The 21,028-nt window shown below is 34.6% G+C and overlaps 2 protein-coding genes and 1 long non-coding RNA gene across 5 annotated transcripts in view; all 3 read left to right on the top strand.

Moving 5' to 3' along the window:
- Window positions 1-981: 981 nt before the first annotated feature.
- On the top strand, window positions 982-2,283 carry LOC138402629 (uncharacterized). The gene is made up of 2 exons (XR_011236987.1): window positions 982-1,061; window positions 1,260-2,283. It is a non-coding gene; the product is annotated as an uncharacterized lncRNA (long non-coding RNA).
- A 3,674-nt stretch (window positions 2,284-5,957) lies between these two features.
- On the top strand, window positions 5,958-17,170 carry Tsp97E (Tetraspanin 97E). 3 transcript variants are annotated; one of them, XM_034970960.2, is made up of 7 exons: window positions 5,958-6,380; window positions 6,450-6,617; window positions 7,778-7,876; window positions 8,954-9,079; window positions 9,844-9,975; window positions 11,227-11,327; window positions 14,044-17,170. In XM_034970960.2, the coding sequence occupies exons 1-6, from the start codon at window positions 6,318-6,320 to the stop codon at window positions 11,299-11,301; spliced, it is 663 nt and encodes a 220-aa protein (XP_034826851.1). In that variant the 5' UTR covers window positions 5,958-6,317; the 3' UTR covers window positions 11,302-11,327; window positions 14,044-17,170. The 3 variants fall into 3 exon arrangements, 2 of the variants coding, with proteins under 2 accessions (XP_034826851.1, XP_034826850.1); XR_011236974.1 differs by lacking the exon at window positions 11,227-11,327 and having other exon boundaries at window positions 5,965-6,380; window positions 14,044-16,395; window positions 16,565-17,170; XM_034970959.2 differs by lacking the exon at window positions 11,227-11,327 and having other exon boundaries at window positions 5,965-6,380.
- Window positions 17,171-18,275: 1,105 nt separating this feature from the next.
- Window positions 18,276-21,028, top strand: part of LOC117984329 (uridine phosphorylase 1) — a 29,135-nt gene continuing 26,382 nt past the window's right edge. The window contains exon 1 of the mRNA XM_034970958.2: window positions 18,276-18,488. Within this exon, the coding sequence (XP_034826849.1) occupies window positions 18,457-18,488 (32 nt within the window). The 5' untranslated portion in view covers window positions 18,276-18,456. The remainder of the gene's footprint in view (window positions 18,489-21,028) is intronic.

The raw sequence follows: 21,028 nt of genomic DNA, 5'->3' as shown, positions 1-21,028 counted from the left end.
TCAAGTTTAATTGACATTGATTGACATCATATTGACAATTGACATCACTAACCACACAGTAATCCATAGGCTTCAGCCGACTTCAGCTAACCGAATCGGCAATAAGACGATTACGCTTACCCCTTACCTACTTACAGCCCTGATGAACGATCAGGTTACCTGACCTGACCGTACCGGATGAAAAACCTGACGTATATTGCCGGCCTAAAACGTAGGTAATGATAATATACTCTTTGATAGGCCTTAAAAGATGTACTACCCAGCAGGCCTAGCATGGGCCGGGAAATTTTCTCCCCGAGGAAAGGATAAAAATTTTATCCCCTCCGATAGTTATTTCCACTCTCCGAGCATGGGCACAGGGTTGGATATATTTATCCCCGGTGATAAGGCGGGGAAAGACTAGTCCTCGGTTAATGTCAAAGTGTTATTATTTTTTATCTGTGCTTTTGATTTTGCTCGTTTTCGTTACTCGTAACTCGTCTGTGGCTGCTTTTTATTTTAAAAGAGCTAGAAGCCGGAGCCGTAAAATAGTTTAAAAAACATTCACAGAAGATTATGCACGTAAGTATTGTTATTGTTTGTGTTTACCTAACCTAACTCCACTTTTGAATTATCCAAATTAAAAAATAATCGAATAGTTGAAATTCCTAGCTATCACAGTAAGTATCACAAAGACAATTTGTGTTAGTCAGTACACAAAATTGAAGTGATAATATATTGATATTGTTAGCGACAAAGAAATGCATAAATTGTTGTTTTATTTGCAGACATGGAAATATGTACTTGAAGAAGGGCACTGGCCACTGACTGACAAGTATGATGAGGCAGCTCGGGATGTAAGACCACCGGGAAATGTCTCAATAGTGCCGTCGGTCACATATATGAGCACATAAGTGTTCAATATTAATTATCACTGTTGGGCATAAATGCTCAACAGGAATTGGACCTGAAGACTCCATAATGGGCCAGCCAGAGAGATGCGTGTATTAATTTAGTTCTATGAAATGTGTGTCTTGTATAACAAACTCAAAATAACTTTAGGTACCTACCTATTGGAATAGGTAAGTTAGGTACACATCTTATCAACATAAAATATTTTCATTATTGTTTGAGATGATGATAAAACTAACAGTTCAGCACACTGCACTGAGAAGAGTTCAATATCACTTAAAATTGGTTAAGCTGGTATGGTTTGAGCTATTAAACTAACCTAATTTCTTTATAAGCATGTCAAGCCAATGTTTTTTATCTTATGGCAGGAAATCTTTGAAGTGTCGGTGGTGGACTATGGTGAGACTGTCGTTTAACCCACTTTGTACACAGTGGGTACTTTATAAAACCAATAGCCCCGAGTGGTTTTCCTATAAATGCCAATAAATAAATAAAAAGTAAGTAGAGGATATGTACATTTTTGTAATTTGTAAATAGTTATGAATATAGGAAGTTATTCTATGGCAGTGTGGTTTGATTGAACATTAAACTTGTTACTTCCTTTTCTTAAGGATAATAGCACTACTTTTAGATCTGTTAAGTTAACATCAGAGATTTGTGTACATCCAAATAAGCATTGTTTTAATTGGTATTCCTAATATTATGCCTAAGAGTTTGTGTTTGTTACTCAATCACACAGAAAGAGTACTTAAAGCAAAATTATTTTTTGAAGAAACTTATTTTTTGTTATAGCAGCAATAGAAATAAGTACAAAATTTCAACTTTAACCTGTTACGTTTCAGGAGACAGACAGATGGAGAGCTGAGACTGTAATAGGGTCCCATTGGTACCCTACAGAACCCTAGTAGTAGTAGTAGATATAAGGATGGGTTTGCACAAGGTGGTTTTAGGTAATAGGTACTTAAAGAAATATATTTTAATGCAAATATGTATTTATTATTCCATCCCTTTTTCCCTTTTATTGTCGGGCAACAGTTAGCAGTCTGGTTTGATCCATAGATATGTGAGATTTCTTTATTTGTTACATTTTCTAGTCTGTCCTTTGGTTGTTCCATTGGAATTCTGAAATATACAATTTATACATTAATGATTTTCAATAATAATAAATTAAGAGTAAGAGGATATACTGAAATGGTCTATAAAGTATAATAGGCTAACATATTTACTCTTACAAAACACTTATGATGAACCATTATAATTTGTAAAGTGTTATTGTGTTTGTGTATCATTATGTATTTAACTATGATATAGGTGTGTATTTTAATTTAAGAATTGTTTTGTTAAATTAGACTCCTGCCTATTTTGTTCAAATAAATGATTTTATTATAATGAGTCATTGTGTTATTTTATATTTCCAAAAATCCATACTAATATTATAAATGCGAAAGTGTGTCTGCCTGTCTGTCTGCTAGCTTTTCACAGCCCAACAGTCTAACCGATTTAGATGAAATTTAGTACCTACAGAGTTAGCTTACATCCCGAGGATGGACACCGGCTACTTTTTATTCTGGAAAATCAAATAGTTCTCACAGGATTTTCAAAACCTAAATCCACACAGATGAAGTCGCGGGCAATAGTCATCCCATGACCTTGACTTGTATCTCACTGGTAACTACCATCTGCCAAGAGTCTTATAGATGTGAGGACGTAGAATAAATAGATAATAGCCGCATGTAGGACCTATTTGTAGGTACCTACTACCTACCTAAGTAGGTACCTATTCGTTTGCACAAGATGGTTTTAGGTAATAGGTAAGTACTTAGGTACTTACTTTTATGAATCCATCCATCGAATTAATCGGCTTTAGTGCTTCATTAAGCTGCTCGCACAAGTACAGCACATAATATTTGTCCATCCGAAACAAGTGTCGGAACTCAGCGTCGGGAAATTCAAAGGGATTACTTCCATCACTAATTACGTGCTCATGTTATTTTCGTTCTAAATTTTCTATTTCAAACTAATAAAAAAAGCGCGAGACATGTTTTTTGATCTTTTAATAATTGAGTTAAAGTTCTATGAGCTTATACCCACCTCTAATCTCGATGATAAAATTATCCCTCTCAAATGTCAAAAGAGGACAGTTTATCTTCTTTTATTTGGCCCCGTGCTATAGACGGTGGATAAATAGTCCCCCGAGTCCCCGTGAAATGTCAAACGGGGATAAACTTCTCCTCTCCCCTGTTGCCGTGCTCTGAGGGGTGGAGAAGTTAATGTTATCTCCTGTGCAGTGGATAAAATCGGGGGATATAATTTTTATCTTCGGCCCATGCTAGCCGTGTGTATTACTTTATACTCTATGTGTACTACTACGTGTAAATCCATACTAATATTATAAACATTATAAATGCGAAAGTGTGTCTGTCTGTCTGCTAACTTTTCACGGCTCAACCGTTCAACTGATTTTGACGAAATTTGGTACAGAGATCATCCCGGGGAAGGACATAGGCTATTTTTTATCTCGGAAAATTGGAGAGTTCCCACAGGATTTAAAAAAACCTAAATCCACGCGGACGAAGTCACGGGCATCATCTAGTTTTAAATAAATTAAAAAAAAAAGAAATCAGACATTATCAAGATTTATTCATTTCCTTCATGTTCATTTCATTGACGTTTCATTGTCTCTAGAAAAGGTAGCACCGTAGATAGAGTAATAAAGGTAGATGCAGGAACGTTTGCTTTCTCATTCGCACTAAAAAGAGAGCACAGATAAAGTTACTAATGTGATAAACAGAGACGCACCTAACCTATTTTTTGTCCGTTATCGTGTAACTGGGTTTTTTCAAGAATACATACAAGAAGTTGCAAAACAAATTTTGAGAATTCGTGGCGTAATTGTATTTTTCATTAGTTATTTACTTGTTTTCACATAAAAAACGTTTAATACAAATGATCGGTTAATACAAATATTGACTACTAAACAATGGTTATAATTGTCATGTTATTCATCGTTACGTCGTGCTATCGCTATCTCATACGCGGTTACACAGTAGGTACTTACATCTACCTATTATTCTATCTACGGGTAGCACAGACCAGTAAGGTAGAAACTAGAAGGTACTCGTATATTCAATGTACTCTGTGGAAGGTAGTATACTAATATAATCACCAGATTTGCAACTAGCGTGGCCCCCTCAGTCCCTCTCGCTCAAGCAGATTTTCTTACTTGTGAAATGTCATTCCTTCTACACTTCACGTTGTTTGTCAAATACTCACGTACAAATACATTTTGACAAACAAAAAAGTGGCCACGGTGATAAGGACAAAGCATAATCATTTTGTCACGTTCTAATAAGAGCTTAAATGCATTTAGCTATCTCGCTCTAACAGTAAGTATCACAATAGGGCTACTTCTAACACTTGGACGATTTAACCTAAGGACGCGCCTCGCATGATTATTCCCCTCTGTCAATAGTAATGGATTTTTAATCCACTGCGTTTATAAACACTGTTTGCGGAATCGATTTTGTCATTGTCAGAATCGTTTTCGATGTGTGACGACGTCTTACACGCTGGGTGAAAAATGCCTGTTTGTGCCGTTAGTGAGTGCAAGAACAAATCAAACACATCAAATTTACAAAAAGATGGAATTTCATTTCATAAGTAAGTATTTTTGGTGTAATAAACGCTTTCTATAAATTAAATTACATAAATTATTATAATAAAATAACAATCGAGAACTTTACCGATTCAGTAATTGAGTACGTAATAATTCGGTAGAAACGAGTCACACTCCTCACGAGCTATATTTTGTTTTTTTCTAAACAATTGCAACCCTCGATACATACAAATTAGGTTAAAATTTGAATACGCGTGAACAGCATGAAATTACGTAGTAGTACGATAGTGATTGCGGTTCGATTATCGATATCGATGAAAACATTTTCTTTATTATTAACGACTAAATTACCGTCTTCAAGTCAAGTAAAGAATAGTTATTATTAATTACCACAATTTTTTCGCTACCTATACTTGTAATAAAACTGGTCGATTTCTGTGATTTCACGTACTTAATACATTTAAAAAAAAATTAAAGCAACGCAATTTTAGTGATAGGCGCGAAATGTATAAAATTTATGTATTAAATCGCCAAGAATGTACATAACATTAACCTAATGGTAAATAATGACGTGTTAAAAATAGAAGAGGCCACCGTGTGTGTTTACTAATTTATTTTCATAGTATCATATCTGTCTTATGGAATTTTGCTGTGGGGTAAAAGCGGCAGGTATTGAGAAAATTTTTGCATTGCTAATTTGTAAGGGCAATACGTGTTATATTTAATAACTTACATTTAATTTTTTTGGACAAAGAGTACACCATATTGGAATTACCATGTAAACCCAATGTGCAATAAATAAATGATTGATTGGAAAGAAAAAAACATTTTATTGATTGATATACCTACTAATTATGTTTGGTAGGCTTTTGCGCGGTCAGGTTTATTTTGTATTATATAATAATATAAGTCATTAATAAGCACATTTTCACTATCGAAATTTTAAATGAAAATTTCGTTATATAAAAAATACAAAAGATTAAAAATGATATAAAATAAGTAAAAAAGTATGTGCATATTTTTTAAATAAATATTTTTCTTATTTTTACGTTGCATTATTAGTTTTTGGGATAATTACCTATTAAGTGAGGTGAATGTATGCAAGAATACGCTACGCTGACCAAACACTGGTTTTAAGTAATTAAATACGAGTAATAAATTCTTACTTCTACTTTTGTTTCTGAAAAACTATCGATATATTTTAAAATATCGATACGGTAGCATCGCAAATCAATTTGACTGTCTTACACTCGTAATCTCTTTGTATGTTGATGTATATAACTTATTAGTGTGCGTAAAATGTAGTCGTGTTGAAGATTTAGATATGTGTGTGTTAATAATGACACAAAACTTTGTTGAGTGAGTGTGTCAAGTTGTCTATGTAGTGTTTCCTCGTCCCGCACCAAAAGTGACAGAAATTTTTATTCGTAATATTAGGCGCGTTACAAGTCCATAGGTTAAATCGTCCAAGTTCTAACAGTCCTTATTCTGAGAATATAATAATACTACCTTATGGTATAAAGAAAGCACTGAACGTGATCTGTGTTTCATTGTTATTGGATTTAAGGAAATGAGATAAGTACTCTGTGATGAGAGCTTGGATTGCAATTTGCATTTTGCAATATTACCTATTCATTTGAGAAATTCTTATATTAATATCTGATTTTGTAAGGCGAGTTACATATCAAAATTTTTTGCTGTAATCAGGAAGAGTTATCTATGTCTAGGTACCCAACAATAGGAAGTCTAGAAGAGATCTAGATCACAGAGTGTGATTGTAGATAAAAATCGTTGACTAAATAAATAGTACATGATGTGTGGTGGATTTACTTGTTCTAAAAACGCTTTAATCGCGTTGAACATTCTTTATGTAGTAAGTATTGTTTCGTATATAATCGCGAATGATAATCAAGTGGATTTTAATTAAACTCTTTGTTAATAGGTGGTTGCTTCTATCCTGATATCAGTAGCTGTGTATGGGCAGGCCTCGGCACTGGTCACAAATTTGCCCATAGTTGGAGGCATCCTAGCATGTGGCGTACTTCTTATTCTTATATCTTTGCTGGGAATGGCTGGAGCTGTGAAACATCACCAAGTTATGCTTTTCTTTGTATCCTTTTTATGAAAAATATGTTTGAACATTTGTCGCAAAACAAGTTATCTATTCCGAAGTTGCAACATAACAGTCTGCACAGGTACCTGGTACAGCCAAGGGCACATGCCTATGCTCAGTTTTTATACACTGCACAGTCATATATCCTACATATTCAGACTGAACTTATTTTACGATTTAATTTTAATTTTTTTTACATTTATGCAGCAAATATTTGATTGTTCGAAGGGCCACTTAATGTGAAACAGTTAATGTAGTTCTATAATAGTAGTTTTTGGAGTTGGTGCCAATGAGATGCTGCTAATTGGCACCGGCTTCAAAAATGTTATTATAGAACTACATTAACTATTGTATGTATACACTATACATGTCTAGTTTGGTAATAAACTTAATAATATTTCTAGGGTTCCATACCTCAAAAGGAAAAAGGAAGCCTTATAGGATCACTTCGTTGTCTATCGGTCTGTCTGTCTGTCCGTCTGTTGTGTCTGTCAAGAAAACATGTAGGGTGCTTCCTGTTGACCTAGAGTTATGAAATTTGGCAGGTAGGTAGATCTTATTGTACAAGTAAAGGAATGAATCCTAAAACTGCGAATTTGTGGTTCATTAAAAAAAAATGTGTTCATGAACAAATTAATTAGTACTATCTGTCCCGGCTTACTCACGTGTGTAGTCGACGTTAGCGCGACGCGGCGCGGGCGCGGACGGACTCCCTTGAAAAAGGACCCCGTATGGGTTCGAAACTAGTCGGGCTAACATCGACTACACACGTGAGTAAGCCGGGACAGATAGTATTTATAATGGAAATCACTCACGGTAGTTTAAACGCTAAAATTAATTAGTATTTTCAATTTTCAAAGTAAGATAACTTTACCAAGTTTGGTCTATGAAAGGGTATTACCTGTACATTCTAAAACAGATTTCTATTTATTTTTATGCATAATAGTTTTTGATTTATGCAAAATGTTGAAAAAAATACTAGAGTATGGAACCGTTGGTTGGTTGGTTGGTTGGTGGTAGCCAGTTTTTTTAATTTTTAGTGTTTGTGGTTATTGAAGTTGTTTTTTTTTTGGTAATATGTTGTAACTATGTGATTCTTAAGACTAGGTACAATCAAATATTGAAACCAACACTTTCCTTAATTTACTAACATTTAGTACATGGTGATTCTATTCCTGCTATTCCTGGTGCAGTTCTCGGTGGCATGCGCATGCCTTGCAGTCAATTCAGATCAACAGCAGATAATGGCTCAAGAGGTACTTAATCCTCCATACTTATATTATAAATGGGAAAGTGTCTGTCTGTCTGTCCGTGTCTGTCTGTCTGTCTGCTAGCTTTTCATGGCCCAACAGTTTAACCGATTTTGATGAAATTTGGTACAGTTTGCTTACATCCCAGAGAAGGACATATGCTACTTTTGATCCTGGAAAAAAAGTTCCCACTGGATTTTTAAACACCTAAATCCACACGGACGAGTTCAAGGGCTTCATCTAGTAACTAGATAATAGTGATAGCATCAAATTAGTTGTATACAAGGCTCTCATCATTAACTGATAGACGTCCATTGCTGGACATAATATGGCTCTTGTAGGACCTTCCACATGTCATAGTCTTGCGCTGTCTTAATCTAACGGCACCCTGGGACTTGTCCATTTGGTATGAGATCCTGCAACACTACACTTTCTGGTATGTGGTCATCATTGGGTATTTGACTCCAATTTTTTTATTACTTTATTATAAACTGGGATAAAAATAATGATGTAAACTGAAAAAACTAATTAAATCGATCAAATAACAAAAAAGTTATAAGCATTTAAATATTTCTTATTAGACAGAGATAGCGATATAGCATTTGACGTCACACCTTACTAAGCTTAGCTTCGTGCGGTTTCATACAAATTTTCGTTTTGCGAGAAAGGGATAGAAGACCCTCCCACTCCAAAATTAAAATGCCTGTAACTTTGTAAATCTTTGTTGGATTTTAATATTTTTTTCAGCGTACGTCATTATTTTTATCCTAGTTTATAACAAAGTAATAATATTTATCAAATTCAAAAGTAGGAAAATACCCAATTCTAGCACTTTGGGACCCCAATTTTTTCGACTTATGCGCAAATCTGCATTACATAATGTGGTTAGATCTAGTAAACTAGATGATGCCCGCTACTTTGCCATTTCTTCGTCAATATCAATTTAATGCATGGACCTTGAAATGGTAAGGCAGATTTTCGCATTTATAATATATTTAGTATGGATAAGTAGGTATAATAAGTATGGATTCTGCTAGTGTTCTAAAGAACCTTACCATAACATTTGTTTTTAACAATTTCTAGGGTTGGAATACAGTAAATATGGATGTGAAAGAGGAGGTTCAAAAGAGGTACAAATGCTGTGGTTTTCAGAGTAGAATTGTGCCGCTCAATGGAACAGCAGATTTTCCTTCGTGCAATGCCATTGATGTAAGGATATGTGCCTTTTTTATTATATTTTGACTAGCTATAAAAACAAAAAACCGGCCACGTAAGAGTCGAACTCTTACACGAAGGGTTCCGTACCCTCATACAAAAATACAATTTTTTTGTGATTTTTCCCATTTCTTTTGCTATAAGACATTTCTACCTTTGGCAGCTTTTTTATGATTCTAGTTCAACGGGATTTGATTCCTTTGACGGGTCTTGACAGACGCGACAGATAGACAACGGAGTGATCCTATACACCAGGGGTTCCTTTTTTCTCTGGAGATACAGAACCTAATGTTTGTGTTTGTTTGTTGTCTACTTGTTCGCACAGCCTTCATCTGATTGAGTTGAGACTTTGTACAGTTGTTGTTGGAAATTGCAGGAAGGTTTCTGACATAGTATCATTAAGATACAATATCAGGCTCAAGCTAGATTTATACACCCTTAAATTAGTTGTTTTAACTTTAAAAATGGAATCAGATATTTTTTACATGGTACTGTACATGTTAATGGAACTATGCTTTTTCGTTTTGTAATAATTTATACTTGGCAACATTTTTACTGTTGTATTGTTGGTGGTTGAAATATTTCTGACAGTACCGTAATCTAATGGTCAAAATATAACACGTAAAAATGGCTGCAATCGATACTGTTACTGATTCTGAACAAGCTACTTTGAGGTTTTGTGTTTACTAAAACTAACGTTGTATAGTTATTGGTTACTCATTGTTTGTGTAATTATGTAACTATTATGATATTTTCAGAGGATTTGCTGTTCAAACAAGGAGATAACACCTGAATGCTGGTGCCAGCCGTGTGTAGAGAATCTTAAGGAAACTATTGACAGTGCTTTCAAACTGTGTGGCGGTATAGGACTTTTCTTCAGTTTTACAGAGGTACATACACTGCTTTAATATTACTATCTATAGTTGTAAATATAACATTATCTATGTCAAACATGATAATATTAAATACATAGTGATAAATTACATCACTCATGTCAAATGAGTAAATATGATATTAACATGACTATAAATATTATATTTTATTATTGTAGTATGAATTGGAACACATAATATTATATAACTTTGTGTTTTTATATTTATACATTATAGCTACTAAGATAAGTAGTTCCGTTTGCGAGATTCTGCAAACTGTATGTGATGGAAAACATAATATTATTTTGGAAAATACAAATATCTAATATTTATAATTTTTTTCCCATTATAGACAAATATATAAAAATTAATATACCTACACAATGATACTACTAATTCTGCTGTAGGTACACACTACACAATCTCTAAACTAAATTGACAGATCTAAATATAGTGCTATCCTTTTTACTATGTTCTTTGCTGAAAAGGATAGAATAAATTTTAGACCTGACAGTTTAGTTTAGTTAAATTAAATTGAAGAAGCCAGTGACATTCTTTGTTGCAGTGAACATTGCGAAAATGATAGCAACACTTGATTTGAGTACCATTAGTTTTCAGCCCAATGGTGCCTTTTTAGGCAACATGAATAAGAATAAGTCAATTTTACATTTTGACAGATTTTCAATCAAAACCTGTCAAAACGCCTTTAAATTCATTAATTAATAATGATGTTTTTTATGTGTAAAAGAAGTAGATAGGTATAGTCCGCAACAGGTCGAGATGGCAATCGACGTATGAGGCGGGGGTACGCCCCGCACAGCCGCACGTCACCCGCGCTCGTCCGCACCGGGTTAGCGCGGAGAGTGTGGGGCCTTTCATCCCCGATTGCCATCTCGACCTGTCGCGTACTATACGTATCTACAGCGAAGACTTAAAATGACGACAGCTAGGTCACATTTGTAGAGTGCTATATCTTCTAGTCTCTTCTAGTCTTTTGTATCTTCTATCTTACTCATCACAGACCACAAATTTTATATGCCATGATCTTAACGTATCGATTGTCCATGGTATAATGTCATTATACTAACAATATTAGCTATAAACAATTATTTAATTTTACATAAATAAATTAAAACAAAATAAAAAATAGTTAAAACAACTAATCTTTTTCCTGTGGGTCTTTATAATGTGACTAATTTTTAATAACATTTTCTGTATAATATATATATTGGTGTGAGTTGTGACTAACAATTCGGCGGTTATTTGCAGTTTCTGGGTGTGTGGTTGACAGTAAGATATCGTAACCAAAAGGACCCGCGCGCTAACCCCAGTGCATTTCTCTGAATGCTCTAAGGATTGAATGGTTTAAGGTGGATTAGAACTGTGCTTGTGAATCATGTTAAAGCATGCCTTGCCTTGCATGTTATACACTGTTTATAATAGACTAACTGATGCCCGCGACTTCTTCCACGTGGATTAAAGTTTTTATAAATCACGTGGGTAAAAAGTAGCGTATGTCATTCTCCAAGTCTTTAATTATATCCATACCAAAATCACGTCGATCCGTTGCTCCGTTGCGGCGTAATTGATGGACAATCCAACAGACAAACACACTTTCGCATTTATAATGTGGTTAGTTATTTTCACGAAACTAAATCTTTTTCTAAACTTATTAATATTCAGTCACTTAATATGTCTCACTAAGAGCGATCATGCACTCATCCGATCTGAATCCGTGAAAATACGGATACAAAAAACTCAGACCGAATTCAGATATTGCTTAGGCACTAATCCGATCTCTGATACAAATCCAAGCTTTTCAGTGGACATCTTTTACATATCTACGTCATATGTCCGATTTAAATCCGAGGCACATCCTAGATATTCTCACGGATGACGGAGAGAATGATATCGGATGACGGAAGTCGGATGTAGTGTGTAAGCTACCATACAAAGAGTTCTATGACAAATTCTTACCTTCTTTTTTCTTATCTTTGTGTTTCTTTCATTAGCTGTTTGTTCTGAGTTCTTTCGCACGACTTATTCGTCTAAATTTGCATGCTGTAGCCGCAATAATTTAAATTATATAATAACTTAGCACCAAGGTTTTGAATAATGTAATTTTTTTGTATGATTCTGTTGGTGGTTCAATAAAAAAAAAAATTAAAAAAAACTTCGGAACGTATTTTCAAGGATTCGGATCGGATGAGTACGTAAGCGCTCTAAAGCTTTGGTATAAAACGGAGCTATTCTCGTAGCTGTAGTCAATATCGTATTTTACTGTATAGTTATAGGAATCATCGCCCATACCCAGCGAGGGTATTGCCAAGCCCAGCCAAGTGGATTGGTAGATTTAACACACCTTTGAGTACATTATGGAGAACTCTCAGTGATGCAGGTTTCCTCGCGTTGGTTACTACTACAAGTTATAGGTGCGTCTCCGGAATTGAACCCTGAAGCCCCCCAAATAGGAAGGTCGAAGTCTTAACCACTACCACCTACTGTCCAGTGTCTTTCATAATTATTACCTACTAGATAATGCCCGCGACTTCGTCTGCGTGGATTAAATTTTTAAAAGTCCCGTGGGAACTCTGATTTTCCGAGATAAAAGTTGATAAAATGTCAATGTCCGGGATGCAAGCAACTTCTGTACCAAATTTCATATTTATATGTTTTCATATTTATTTATGGGTTTAACGGATGGGCCTTTAAGAAACCCGGGGAACACTTTGATTTTCCGGGATAAAAAGTAGACTATGTCCTTCCCCGGGATGTAAGCTAACTCTGTACCAAATTTCATCAAAACCGGTTAAACTGTTGAGCCGTGAAAAGTTAGCTCACAGACACGGCGAAGGAGTTAATTTTTTGACACTTACCTTGTAGGCTAGAGACAAAACGCTGCTAAGCCGCGTGATGTAGTTTAGACTTTAGAAGTACTTTCTTGCAAAACCAAATGTCCATTGTCCACTAGGTGGCTGAATCGAATCGCAATATTTTGCCATATTTTCCACATGAAAGTGACCTAGCTCACTTAGTTGTGTTTGCTTGGTAATGGACGCAGTTTTTTGTAATTTTATTGTGGTTCGAATCGGCGATCTAATAACTTTTCAGTCTACATAATATTATTTTATATATATTTTAGGCCAAACAAGACTAACTTAACAGCGTTTTAACGTTTATTTTACCTTGGCATGAATTGCATTTATTTGTATGATTGTATTGCATTATTTATTTGACATTTGACAAAAATATTAATAGAGTGTATGGGAATGTATCTAATTAAAACCTATTGTTAACTTATTAAACATTTTATAATATGAGAGCAAAACTCTTACTTTTATGTTATAAATTGTAAAATACACAATGCACGCTATGCTATATGCACAGTTTTTATTGTCACTTTTGAATACATTTTGTAATTTTATTTTTATACACTGAATTATATTATTTGCAAATATTGTGAAACATTTTCATATTTCATGCACAACTTCATTCATGAAGAACACAACATGATTCGGCAATTTCTTAGCTTCCTTTAAGCTTTATTAACCTAAAAGCTTCTAAAAGATTTAAGAATAAATAAATGTATGATGGCTTTAATGTTATTTATAAGAGCTTGCGAAAACATGTCGTATTTTGATGTATATTTAATGAGGCAGGTATTTATAATTGAAACAGGTTGGATGAAGGAGAATAGATATTTAACATGAGTATTATATAACCGTTTAGATGCACAACACCGAAAACGCAAAATGCTCAAGTTAAACTTGTGGCGTTTTGCGATGATGAAAGATTACTTACCTACCCAAAATACCAAAACAACCTTAAAATTTAAGAAAACTATAAAATATTATATTCCTTATTTATAATATTTTATAGTTTAATTTAGTTTATATAGTTTAGCTTTTACTATTATAGCGCTTAGGCACGCTTCGGTTTCCGCGTTATTATGCCGTTTTACCTAATTTGGCATTTTGCATTTTTGGCGTTGTACAGTGTGCATCTAAATGATTTAAAATTCGATGTGTTTGCGCTGACCTTAGTTGGTATCAGTATTTAGTATATTTACTATAATTTTTTTTCCAGCTATTCGCAGTTTGGCTCGCCCGACGTTACCGCAACCAGCCTGACCCCAATTACATAGAACCTCACGCTATATTTCCCAGGAAGAATTATCTATATTAAATCAATTTACTTTAGATAGAATAGATAAACTAATTAGGTCTCAAAAATAAGTTAAATAGTAATTGATTTACAATTGTTCTTATTGTTATCATGGTTATACATAATAACAGGGTTAATTAAAGTTTGTGAAAATCCCAAACATGTAAACAACAGATTTAAATTTTGATTTGTTAATTTTTTATTAAGTACTAAACGATGATGATGAAAAAGCTATATTATTCTTCTAAAAAAGTAAATTTCGTTTAAATTTGGAGTGTTCTCAATTAATAATTGCATGACAAAAAAGTTTTATAGTAATAATGTTAGAAAGCTTTGTTTTGCATGTTTGGTTATTTTTAAACCAATTTATATGACATACCTATAAAAACCCTTGTTCAAAAACATCCGTAAAAAGGCTTTAATTATGACTCTGATATAAGACATAGCCTTACGAAGCACTCACCTCGCGCAACGCTGTGAAGGTCAAATATATCATTAGAAAGTTATCAAGTTTTTGCATTGCTCCGTGCAATCTTAATTTAGCTAGACGATTTCTATTATATATAACTGAATTAAAGGTTGTTACAATCTTAAAGGCGGCCTCTCCGTCTCTCGCTTTATACAAAGGTAGTTTGGTTCTCATTTGAATATTAATCAATCAAACTCGATGTAATCTTGTAGACACGTTCTAGAAAGTAAATACCCCATACCTAGGCGCGTTTGCAACCCTCGTAGCTTTACTTTTAAAGTTCGCGTAAAAATTATCACCACTATATCATCTTACTAATGCAACAACCGACTATCAAAAAGTGTAACTTATTACCTATTTTGAATAAATCATTTGATTTGATTACATTAATATCTAAGTTTGTAGTGTGCCAGGTTTCCGTAAAAATATCCAGTTTAAAAGTTACATGGGCTTAAAGATTCACGGTGATCTAAAACTGTCGTGCTACATTGCGTTGCAGTTGCAGCACACCTCAACACAGTATTTTTTTGTGCCCTTAGATTCGAGATGCATGCTGTAGCTGACAAAAAATATTTGTTAACATGGTGTTAGACGATCTATCTCGGGCAGTATTGGGAACGATCTATGTCGTGCAATATTGGGATAGGTCTTGCCAATCTTATGCTTGCTTTATACTAATTAGGCAGTTAATCTTTGAAAATCCCCTCCCTGTTGAGTAGAATGCGGCCCAAGAATAGGAAAGCTAATGACCTCTATCTGTCAACTGTCACTTAATAATATATATACTTTGCAAGAAAATGCTTTGCGTTCATATTATATACTTTTTTTCTAATGTAAGTTGTTTAACTAAGTATTAATACAACAAAATCTATTGGAAATATATTAAAAATATTTAGTTTAGATTTAGGGTTTTAAAAATCCTGTGGGAGTTCTTTGATTTTCCGGGACCAAAAGTAGTCTATGTCCTTCCCCGGGATGCAATCTGTCTCTGTGCCTTTCGTCAAAATTGATTAAACGGTGAGCCGTGAGAAGTTAGTAGGTACACCGACAAACAGGCAGACACACTTTCGCATTTATCATATTAGTATGGATTAAAATATGTTTCCAGTTAAGATGTCACAATATAGCGAAATGTCATTCCTATGTTGGACGCATTATAGTATTATAGAGTCGAGTGGTAGAGTCATGCCCCATGAGCATGTAGCATAAGAGCCACAAGTAGGCTTACATGAAATAAAAAAAGTATTTGAGTTTAAAATTATACAATACACAAAGTCTTACTTCAACAGCTTTAACTAAAATATTCTCAACCTGTCAAAGGAAGTACGAAGAATTGACTTCCACTGTAATTAGAGATATATTTATGTGTGTATGTGTACGCCTTGTACTATGAACTAAGCTATGAATCCTGGTTTTTGTGTGATCAAGTATGATTAATTCCGTTAAAAACAATGTGTTAATAGTCGCCAGTCTTTAATTCTTATATTTTTAAGTATAGTCATGAGCTGTGTTTTAGTAGGTTTAAGTGACGAATAGGACTACGAGTGACCTTCCTAAGTAGTTCCAAATAAATCTATTTTTTGTATGTTTCTTGTACTAGTCAATAACGTACTGAGTAGTTATTCTATACTCTGCTTTAGCCGCATTTTTAAAGTATCTATTTAAATAATTCGTTTATTTTTAATAGTTTACTTCCTTTGTACCTTAGTAATAGTTACCTATAGTAAAACTTTTGGCACTATTTTTATTATTTTTACTGCCTTGCCAGTTTACAGTGTTAGTGTTTATGATTTCAAACATATCATGTATAATCCGTAAAACATGACTCCTCACGCGCTATTTTAACTCCATGGGTGAACTGTTATGTCAAAAGTACGATTCATCTTTAATATAAGGACTAAATCGTACTTTTGACATGAAATTTGACACAAAAGTTAAAATGGCGCGTGAGGAGTTAAATTTTACGAGTTATAGCTACCTAATTAATGCCTAGAATTAATTTGTACATCTCTTCTTTTATTGTGAAGTTAGATTATATCCTACATCTTAAGTTTAGTTGGTATAATATTTTTACTTTTTATATCTAAATTTACCCCTTTTAGATTTTTTAAGTTTTGCTTGATGTATTTTTTTTTGTTTTAAGGGTTTCGTACCTCATAGTGGGTAAAAGTTTTTGGCTTTTTTTAAGTTCCGTTTTTTATCAGTAACGGCTTAAGTTATCAAGTTGAAATTAAAATTGAATATCAAGCCGCATACTGCTGTAAAAAGTTCCAAGTTTAGCTCAATTAGAAGATGCGATTCTAGAAAGCGAATTTTCATACAAAAGTACCACGCCTTAATAAATTATTATTAAGTAGGTAGCTACCTACCTTTAGGGTATTTAAAAAAAGGTACGGTACGGAACCCTCTCGGGCGCCTACTCGCACTTGACCGTCTTTTTTTCTTACTCAGTGATAATTATTACTAGAAGTTTCAAATGATACAATATAAATGTTATTATGTGTTATTACTTATTACCATTGTATTGGTATGTACCTACTGTGTAAACATATTTCAAAATAAAGTGTTAATGCATTTAAACTTGTATTATTAAATAATTCCTTTCTTCCGTTCCGTTTCCTAGTTAGTAATGATATCCATAAAGATGTAGAAACCCACATGTCTGGAGAATCATTAATATCAAAATGATCATAGATACTTTTTTTACTGATCACTGATCAGTAAAATCTAGAGCTAGGCTGGCCGCATGATTTAATAAATACCTACATAAGTACCTATTTCTTCGGAGTGCCGTCAACAAAGGTTGAAAACTTAAAAGTTCAAGGAACCACAAGCTTATTTGCTATAACCCGCTAAAACAGACAAATCCAGTTATAGTACAACATGCACGTAGCAGGATGCGATATGCACCGCCCGCCCTCCAACTACCTACTAAAGAAGCATATTATTGAAAAGCAAGCAATACACATCACCAACAGGCAACGCAACCCCACACGAATCTTCTAGATCTAGAACACACTCGGCGCACGTTTTAATTCTCTCCGACAAAGGAACATTCATCATAATGGACAATAAAATTGCAAAGTGACTGCAATTGTGCATTGTGGAGTCTACCTACATCTCCTGAGGATCCTCCGGTGTCGGAGTGAAACGTACCTACTATGGATTGAGTGTGTTGTAGAAGATTTGTGTTATTTGGTGTATTACTTGCTTTTCCTGCATCTTTAGTAATGGGAGGGCGGGCGTAGTAAATCGCATCCCGCATGTTGTACCATACAGATTTGTCTGTTTTGGCAAATCGGTTCCTAAATGTAATCAAATATGTAGGTACCTAGATAGATTACGAGAGAAATTTTGTAAAATTCTATCAGATCAGTATTATTGATCCAATTTTTATTGGAATGAACGCGGTGAAAACTAAAATAGGAAAATCTTATCAAAGAATCAGCTGTACAAAATCAACCTGTGTATTATATTTCTAAAGAGCGATAGATAACTGCTTATTTGATAAATAATCGCCAGTGTTGGTTTTAGTACTTATCTGCTAAAACGGGCGATACCTCTAGGTATCTAAACCTATTGATTTATCATTAGTCATGAACGATGGTAACTAATGTTTGAAAGTAAATTAACCTTAATAAGTGTTCTGTACGTATCGGGAAATGAAATTTGTCTTTGTAAGCAACTGCGCAAGCCGCAAGCTTTTGTACGCATCCGCGCCCATCGAATCTGGGCAGAAAAGCCGGGCCGCCCGTATCCACAGTCGCGCAGCATTTGCTAAGGTCGCTGCACCCATCGATCCGCCTACCTCCTGTTACAGACAATCCAATTATATAGTAGTGTAGTGCTAGTGTATTGACATAACGATGTCCTTCGACCATGATGAGCTCCGTGACGAGTAAGTATTTACAATTACTAAGCCGCACCTACCTTATTGACGCAGTATAAGTAGGTAGTACCTATACTACTTAGTCTATGTAAGACATAGGTATGATCTACTTCTGAAGAGTATCTACATAAACGATATAACACCTTAATGATATAAACTAGGTAACTAGGTATACATTTTTACCATTTTATTATTTAGGTACCTAAGTAAGTCTTATAAAAATTTCAGGTAGGTAAAGACAGAAAGCCTACCTAATTAAGGAATATTGTACCTATGCAATTTTAAGCTGTACCTATTTTAAAGTGATTTTTATAATTAAATTAACTTACTTGTATAATTACTATAACCTAGGTGCTGTATTCCTCACGAGTTTAAGATAAAAATGCATTGTTTCTTTGGTAAACAAAAACAGAGCTAGCCACCCACAAAAGAGTGAAACTGGGTGAACTTGACTCGACCTCTTAAGATCGGTAACCTACTTACTTAGTTAAATTGTAGGCAAATGAATATATAAGACATCCACTTGTATTTACCTTACCGCATTGGAAAGGACGGTTTGACGGTTCTGAGTGCGCTAATTTTAGCGTATCTAGGTAAGTACCTAATCTTATAATCTATTTTGTCTAATTTTGCACATTCGAGTACATACTTACATCGTATGATGCTGCCGATATTGAGCAGGGAGGTAGGTAACTACCTACTAGAATATTTTATTTTATTTTATTTTTCGAAAGGAGTAGGTACCTACCTGTACCTACCTACCCTACCGCCTAGAGTTGGTACCTACTGTCGGGCATTGAGAGGACAGACAAGACAGTTTTTATTTTGCGGTCTACGCCGCGTCTATTTAGCGGTTGCTATAATAATAATTTCTGTACACTACAAAACCACTATGCACTAAGCAAGACGACCAGTCGACTATATAATTATTATGTAGGTACCTACCTAGCTTGAAAAATTAAAAAGAGCAACCGCCGAGTTTCTTGCTGGTTCTTCTCGGTAGGAACGGCATTCCGAACCAGTGGTAAATAAAACTACCTGACTATTCATAAGCAGTTTTAAAAAGTTTACATGAATAAAAAAACATTCTATTCTATTCTATTCTAGGTATTACCTTCCCCTCGGTGCAGTTAACTAGGCTACCGGATTTTTAGAATCGGTGAATTTAGTGCTTTCAGATATGAATAGGTACCTATACACTCAGTAAACCGGTGAGCTTTCAATGACCGACAGACAAGCCAAGTCGGACTCGCACACAAAAGGTTCCGTTCCATCGTACAAGAATTATTAATAACACTTTTTAATTTTTTAAATTTTCATGGCAGCCATTTTGAAATTTTCATTAATTTGTTGTTATAGCGGTAACTAAAGCTACGAGGGTTCCAAAGTCCAAACGCGCTGGTCTGAAATGAAAATTTATTCTACTTATTTTAGCATTTTTCTCATTATAGGTATCTACTTATGAAAATTGATATTCCGCCTCAACGTTTTTCAAAAAATCCACCCTTGTAAAGCCAGGGCGGGCCAGCTAGTAAACTACTTATATTATACCTACTTAATGGATCTAGTTTCTAGTAGATATCACCATGTAGATTAATATCCATAGGATCTATCCGATGTTGCAAAATCTCCATAGTTATCAAAAAATATATAGTTACCAAACCCTCGTTTCAACAACAAGTTTTTTGAAAGTTTTCGTAGTAGTTTTATATAGAACACTGACCTTCTCCACTAAAAGTTTTATACAGATTGATAACGTGACCTTCAGATTTGCTGAGTCTACGCATCTACGAGAATGCTACTGTAATTGTTATTAAGATGGTAGCAGTAGGGGTGACCAGGCTATTTTAAAAAGCGATGACGGTTCCGATTTCAACATAATACGGGGATTCGATCCCGGGCACGCACCTCTCGGAGTTATGTACGTTTTAGGACACTTGCTTTAAACGGTGAAGGGAAACATGGAACAGTTATTGTTGAGACTTGCTTAATGGTTCCTGACAGTAGGTACCATCAATGTAAAATAAGTGACGTGCGAGTCGCATTGCAACGCATGCTGGGCATAAAATTATACCTACCTAGATATTGAATTATAAACCATTGCGCAACTATTACAAATTACGATTAAGGACCTACCTAGTTGTGCAATAGTGTATCTGATAATTGTGTAATACACAAAAATCGTACCGACTGGCATAGGTTGGGACAATGGAATAAAATAAGGGTGGCAACCCCATCCCTATTTTATTCCATTGTGCCCTGTATGCGTATCTACTTTTGTACGTAATAAATAATGCAAGCGTGGATGTATTATTCCACTTTGACCACCTGGGTCCTGGGTCGGTGGTTCCTGGATCCACCCAAGTGATCAAAGGGGAATTAAATCAGTTAGGAATTATATGTATACTCGTACCTTATCACCTGAAGATTAAGTGGCTCAACAAAGCATTGGAGAGGTGAGTAATTCCTGTATAATTTTTTTTTCAATTCAGATACAAGTTAGCCCTTGATTGCAATCTCACCTGGTGGTAAGTAATGATGCAAGCTCA

This window comes from Maniola hyperantus, chromosome 8 (genome assembly GCF_902806685.2).
Source record: "Maniola hyperantus chromosome 8, iAphHyp1.2, whole genome shotgun sequence".
Lineage (NCBI taxonomy): Eukaryota > Metazoa > Arthropoda > Insecta > Lepidoptera > Nymphalidae > Maniola > Maniola hyperantus.
This window is presented reverse-complemented; position numbering and strand designations above follow the sequence as displayed.